This window comes from Helianthus annuus, chromosome 1 (assembly GCF_002127325.2).
Source record: "Helianthus annuus cultivar XRQ/B chromosome 1, HanXRQr2.0-SUNRISE, whole genome shotgun sequence".
Classification (NCBI taxonomy): domain Eukaryota; kingdom Viridiplantae; phylum Streptophyta; class Magnoliopsida; order Asterales; family Asteraceae; genus Helianthus; species Helianthus annuus.
This window is the reverse complement of record NC_035433.2, coordinates 113,082,642-113,089,922: the sequence shown is the minus strand read 5'-3', so window position 1 is coordinate 113,089,922 and position 7,281 is coordinate 113,082,642. Positions and strand designations below refer to the sequence as shown.

Sequence of the window (7,281 nt, the reverse complement as noted above, 5' to 3'; positions counted from 1 at the left end):
GTGGGTATGGTTGGGAGAGTCTGACGGTGAGTTTAGCGTCGGGTCTATCAAACGTTTACTAGATAGCAATGCAGATTTTAGATCTAGATTTGTGTGGGATTGGTGCAGCTAGATCCCTCTTAAGTGTAATCTCTTCGCTTGGCGCGCAGAGTTGAACAGGCTTTCGACGAGGATCGAGCTCAGTAAAATGAATATCAACATTCAAGACACTTCGTGCCTGCTGTGTTCTTCGGCTGACGAGACTGCCGACCATTTATTTTCGGCGTGCAGTTTTGTGACGTCGATTTGGTCGAGATTCAGCAGTTGGAGTAGGACTCCTTTCGTGGTCGCTTTCTCGTTTCGTGATATTGTGGAAGCCCACTCGGGCTGTGGGCTTTCGGGGAAAATGAAGGAAGTCTTCAAAGGCATGGTGCTTATTCTGTGCTGGCGGGTTTGGAAAGCCAGGAATGAGGCTGTGTTCACGGGTAAGGTGCCGAAGGTTGAGGATGTTTTTAGCGACATTAGATCCCTCGGGTACCTTTGGTATAGAAATAGATCTAAGAATAGTGATTGTTCCTGGTTAGATTGGGGTAACTTTGTAATTATGTAGTTGGTTTGTGTTTCGTTCGCCCGGTCTTCGGGCATTCGTGCGTTTTTAATGAAGTTTTCCTTTCAAAAAAAAAAACTTTAGAAATAAATTATTTTGGTTAAAATGTTAAAAACCCTTGAACTATTTTAAACTAAATTCTTTGGAAATAAATGATTTGATTAAAATGTAAAACCCTTAAACTGTCTTATATCTAATACTTGCTTTATATAGCGAAGCAAATTAATTTCTCACTAAATATGATTAATTTAAAAAGTTATCGAATATTTTGGTTTCTATTTAGCAAGTAAAATTATAATTAAAAAGTTTGATAATATTATGGTTTCTATTTAGTAATTTAACTTATAATGGCCATATTAGGTCAGGTGGGGTGGTCCGTGATGGCCACCCCATCACGCGTTATACCACCACGAACACCGCCGCCCCTATATGTATACGCGTTAATTTTACAACTCGTTGAATTGTTAACGCGTTGAAAAAGGAATCTTTTGCAGAGATGTTTTGTCCTTTATGTAATTTATGTAATTGAATTAATAGAGGTTTAATGAAAAGTGCAAATTAGCCCCTCAACTTTTGTTAGCTATTTTTAAATAGCTATTTTCTATCACTAGTGACCACCCCCACTACATTTGTATCACTAGTGATAGAATAGTGGGTGATGACATGACATGAGTTGATTAGATATTAGGAGTGATAGAATTCTATCACTAGTGACCACCCCTCCTCCCCTTATAAGTTTTACAAAATTGTATAGCATAGGGTTCATAAATGATACTTCAGGTATTGATGTTGTACAATGAGTTCGAATTTTTTTTATTAAATCCCACTTTGGAAGCCACATTCTTACTGATGCACAAATATATTAAAAAGTTAGTTTTTAATGCATATTGCTTTTATGGTTAACTATTCTTATATGGCTGGTAACCTCGGTTTCTAAGTTGTGTCAACATGTAATCAAATCAGGTCTCTTACCCGGCGATGCAGGTGGCGGTGAAAGAAGTTCAAGGTGAGGGAAAAGAGACCGTCGAAAAGGGTTGCGAGAGAAATAAAGAGTTACCCTACACTTAAAACCAGGGGCAAAATCATATTTGTTTCTTAAGTAGCTCAGTTTGAATCGTTCATTCAGTTTCTAATGGTTTTTGAAGATCCCTACTTTTCACCTACTTTGTAAAAGAAATGTGTTAGATGGGTCAAATCATTTGAAAGTCACCCAAGACATAATTTATACGATTACAACTTATTTTTAAAAAAAGGGAAAATATGTAAAATTCAAATCTAACATAAGTGGACAAAGGGAAAAACTATAGGGTTTAAATTTGAAGGTAAGAGACACCTACTGTAAAATTGTTCAAAAAAAGTTGAACCAATGAAAATAAAAGCATGCAAGTCATCCTCTTATCATCTTCACAAGAAACTATGAACTAATTACGAAAAAAAACCGAAAGCTGGTTTTTAAAATCAAATTGGATGAAATGAAAACTTAACGCTATCGAGTAAGAAGACGGTATGAAGGTAAATCCTCAAGCCGAGTTACATCATCTTGTAAAAGCTCTCTTTCCAGCTGGCGGCGTGTTGATTTCATCACAGCCTGTATCATGGAATGATAGTTATGATTACAGAAGCAATACAATTACAATAATAATTAAAAAAAATATTGAATAAACTGGTTTAGGAGACTATATGCGTTAAAAGTAGACTTTGGATGGCTTTCCACCCGTTTAACATATTCTAGTTTTGCACATACATTGAAATCCATATAAGAAGCGTGCATGGCAAGCCATTTATGATCCATTAGCTTGAATGTGATGCAATACAGAAGGTCAAACGCTGATTCATTTTCTGTAGGGAAATAAAATTATATAAAAAAATCTGTAAAATTGCTGATTCCTTAATTTATAAAAAACATAAATAAATAAAGCAAATACATTTAAAAATGGGTGGATGTATATACCTGAAAGAAATTTCAGGAAGGTTGCTCCGATAAAAGTTCGTGGTTTTACTGCATGGTTGAAACACTGTTAAAAGCTTTGCCGGAATCGAAACTAAAATATGTTAAACGCAACTTACTCAAAGAACGATGGAATAATAATCTAAAGTTATTGTACCTGCTTCAAGATCAAGCATCTGAATAAGCATGAATGTGATGTTGACACCTGCTACAGCAAAAGGATATTCCCACATTGCCCTCTCACCTTCCTGCTTCTTAAGAAGATCTTGAAATGATTTCTGCATAACATCAGTGTCCAACATGTAACAAATAAGCAAAACTAATCCTGGCAAAATTGTCGGGTCTGCTAACAGGTTCGGGTCAAGATAGATAAGAAGCATACCGGAAAATTTCTAGCTAAATACAGCAAGTTCTCCAGTGATATGAACCCGCCACCCCTGTCACAGAACATTAGGATTCATGAATAGGTAATATAATGCGGATTTCAAGGAAAATCAGGAAATTGTTTTACCTAAAATCTGTGGAAGGATCTTTCCCTTGCCAGCCCATTTCCTTCCACTGCTCAGAAATTAGATCACGAAGTTCCTCTTCAGGAAATGCAGCTTTCCACAATGCCCGTAATGCTTCCTACAACAACAATATAGGAAATAAGTAGAAAATTATTGCTTCCCTGTTTTAGACATAAAGATATATTTGTGCATACACATTAATTGTAAAAGAACCGAACCAGCATGAGCGGGGCTTGTTTAGGTACATTAATTGGATAAATGAACCAACATGAATGCTTAAACGAACGAATTTTGTTGTTTGTGTTCGTTCCTTCAGAAAGTGAACGTGTTTGTGTTTGTTTATGTCTGCTCATTAATATTTCAAACGAACATCATCATCATCATTATACTCGGTAAATCCCACCAATAGCAGAGCTAAGGTAGGGTCTGCGGAGGGTAGATGTAGACAGCATTACCTCTACCCCGTAGGGATAAAGAGGCTGCTTCCATTGAGACCCCCGGCTTGTAATATTTTAACGAGCATATTGAACATAAACGAACCTTCAGAACATTAACTGACACCGATTATACGTAAGCAACGATATCCAAATTAAAGTCTAATGAGTAAATGCCATTAGTCTTTAGATGATCCAGCAATATCCAACAATTATAAAGTAAATGTTATTGAATATAAACTAACGGACATAAACGAAGCTTAATGAAGGAACATAAACGGACATAAATGCATGAACATTCACAAACCTAAAAGTAATCAAACGAGACGTGTTTATGTTGGTTCGTTTCAATTAAATGAACAAAAATCTGTTCATGTTTGTTCGTTTATCAAATAAATAAACATAAACGAACTACCCGTCGAACGGTTCACTGAACGTTCGGTTCATTTACAAGCCTAAATGTACCTGATGTTCTGGAATTGAACTATCATAGGCTATGTCTAAACGGTTTTGCAGTCTTTGTAGGCAATCCTCCTGACAGCAACACAGAAAAAGAAAGCATGAGTCTACCACTTATGTGTTAAAGATACTAGTGCACATTATTGTTAAAAAGCGAAGTCGCTGAGATCACTATAGTAAATGCAAATGTTTACTGCATTACCAAGAACAAGCACAGCTGACAGAAAAAACACTACAAATCATATTAAGACCCAAACTCCCATGGCCGTAAGCCATAATCCATAATATAAAACAACTAAACAGTATGAATGTCCAAGGGCAACCTCTACACAGAAAAAAATATATAAAAATAAAACAAAAGAACTAGTTTAACTAATAATACCTGGGCTGGAGTCAAGTCAAATGAAGGACGAGACTCGCCTGCTTTTCTCTGGACGCAAACACATGAAAGGCTTCTGCCAAGCCATGCTGTTGAGCCGGCAACAACCTCATCTACAACAAAAGGATGATGATGACCAGAACAAGTAAGTTATAGTATACCCCAAAGTCATGTTTTTCAGCTATAGAAAACTTTCAAAACATGAATCATCAATCAATTAAACAGCAAACAGCCAAAAGAAATATTCAATAAGTATCAATATTCAATCATGGCTAAGTGAGAGAAATTACATATCAACGTAAAATTCCCCAAATATAACATACTATCAGAATATTAAATGTCAAGAAGCATAAATTACACAACCAAACCGTTTAAACGAGCAACATTAAATGCTGTCCACGGTAGACAAACAACGGGTATCATTACATTAGACTAGAAACTAACAAATATAGGAATACCTTATGATCAACATAAATACAAAGCAAATCATATTCATTCAAATAGTAAATAAATACTCAAAAAGTCAAAAAACTTTGTGCATAATTCCTGTTATAAAGGTGATTCAATTAGTCACTATAACATAATAACAATAATAATAATAATAATCACACACGCACATCTTCCGGCTCAACTAACTCAAGCTCAACCAAAACTACCTTATCAACCGTTTCATTTCACCTAAACGACGTCGTAACAGAACCTCCTAATCAATCAATGAATCCTACAAACACTCACACAAAACTCAAATTCAATCAATCAAACCTACACTCAACAAATCAACCAATACAGATCCAATCTTCAACTAAAACGAATGCAGTTAATCAAAATCACAACAGGAGGAGAAGATATTGAAGTATACCTGAAGTAGCGTGACAAGTATTGGTTCGATCGAGACCTTGAGGAATCCTGCGAACAGCGACGAAGGATCCGCCGTCATCCATTGGTGTAAAAACACACAGTAATACACGCACTAATGGAGGTTTTGTTGTTCGGGCATTAATAGTGGAATACCGGCGAAGCACATCGTGAATATTGGGAGTAAAATATGGAATCAGTGGTTAATAATGGTAAATGAATGATAGTGACGCTGTTTACGTTTGGATTGGAAGAAGATGGAGTTAATTTGAGATGAGATAGCGAGAGGGTCAACTAATTTTGACCTTTTAAGTGTCAATGCTTTGACTATTTATTGTGGTCTAACAATATTTCATTTGTTTTTTTATTTATTTATATAAAAAAATCAACTAAAACAAAATATTTTTCTAGAAATAATATATGCTCATTTTCTAGATGTTTATCGATGTGGGGCTCTCATATGTCGTTTAGAGAGGATGTTTGGAATAATTTAGAATTTATAGTGTAAAGTAGAAGGGTAATATAGGTCTTTCGAAAAAAATCATGTTTACATCGGTTTGATGGTTTAGCTAGATCGGTTATTATAACTTCAGAGCTACAAACAAACACACCTTTTAATATTCTGCGTAAACAAGACGAGTCACTCGAGAATGGCTGACTAAAAACTCAAATCGAGACGAGCTTAAACAAGTTAGAGCCTGAGTCAAACTTTATTGTCGCTCATTAGATAAACAAGCTTGAGCACAAGTTTCGCATATCAAGCTGGAGGCGTCTTGCGAGCCTAAAAGGGTTTTTATTTACTAACAAATATTATTATTATATATAAATAAATATATGTAGATAATTATATAAAAATGTAAATAAAATAATTTAATAGCTAATAAAGAATAAATGAGCAAGTCTGAGCCAAGCTAAAGCTTTAAAAATAGAGCTCTAAACGGAGGCTCAGCTCGTTTACACCCCTACCTCTAATCCTACTCATATTTCCACGTTATTGACTACCGAAGAACGAGAACTCTCAACCTCGTTGAGCCAAACACCACTTTAAACTAGTAGTTTACCCGTCCGCGGTCCGGGTATATATGATTAACACCATCCAAACGCACTGCATATTTTAATATCACAATGACTTCTTATCTAACTATTAAGAACATCAATAACCGTGTCTGTATTTTAGATAATGATGACTTTTTATTCGATTGCGATTAGTAACTACAATTGTTTTTGTATTCTCATACATCGAATTGTCATACGTACTAACTTAAAATCTTACATCAAATTCACACAATTTAAAATATTTAAGTAATTATTTGTAAATTGATTAACATAGCAATTGCTAACACCACTAAATGAAGGTAGATGAGATCTATCAAAGTTAGATGTTTATGGTATAAATAGTGTTTTTTTTCATGTTTGCAACTCTCTATTCAGGCACAATTTAACGTCAACATAAACTAAATCAAATTCAGACACAATTTAATGATGTGGTAAATATGGTCTTGTAAAAACTACTAACCTAATCTAGACACCCTAGTTTTAAATTTATAAACTAAGACTCTCTAAATGCTAGACCACTGACAGGCAAGTGTACCTATCGTACGTAGTACAGCCTAATGAAGTCCGAGTATCGAACCCACGAGACACTAGCGACGCTAAACTAGACTCTGACTCAACTAATACTTAACTGGTTTTAATTGTTTTGGATTTGAGGATTTTAATTAACTAATTCTACTAAAGCGAATAAACAAGAGAACAGAACAAGCAAGCAAGATTGGTGAAGTGACAGGAAGCAGACAATAATGAGAAAGAACTACCCGTTCTCCGTCAACTGTTCAGCCGTCCTCCTTTTAGGGTTTTCGAAATAAATAAAATAGGTCCCCTCCACTATATGATGTCAAGAATAATATGGAGCCCTCAATATAGTAACTTCCTTTTTTATGTCTATCGAAAATAATAAGGAATGATCTTTTGTCCCTGCTGCCGCCAATGTTGATTTTCGAGAATTATATATTAGATGCCCCAAAATATTAGATATCCTCTACGAAAAATTTCTTTTACCAATAGGGTTTTTTCAGCAAACTACAACCGCCAACCATATGTATTGTTTCTTT

At 35.2% G+C, this 7,281-nt stretch overlaps 1 protein-coding gene across 1 annotated transcript; it reads right to left on the bottom strand.

Moving 5' to 3' along the window:
- Positions 1–1,877: 1,877 nt before the first annotated feature.
- On the bottom strand, positions 1,878–5,491 carry LOC110873589 (ELMO domain-containing protein C). Its single transcript, XM_022122541.2, has 9 exons — positions 5,175–5,491; positions 4,319–4,428; positions 3,943–4,011; positions 3,046–3,161; positions 2,917–2,971; positions 2,692–2,812; positions 2,538–2,585; positions 2,331–2,425; positions 1,878–2,174 (listed from the first exon to the last, which is right to left on the bottom strand). Exons 1-9 carry the CDS (start codon positions 5,254–5,256, stop codon positions 2,073–2,075), a joined length of 798 nt encoding a protein of 265 aa, XP_021978233.1. The 5' UTR covers positions 5,257–5,491; the 3' UTR covers positions 1,878–2,072.
- Between the last annotated feature and the right edge of the window lie 1,790 nt (positions 5,492–7,281).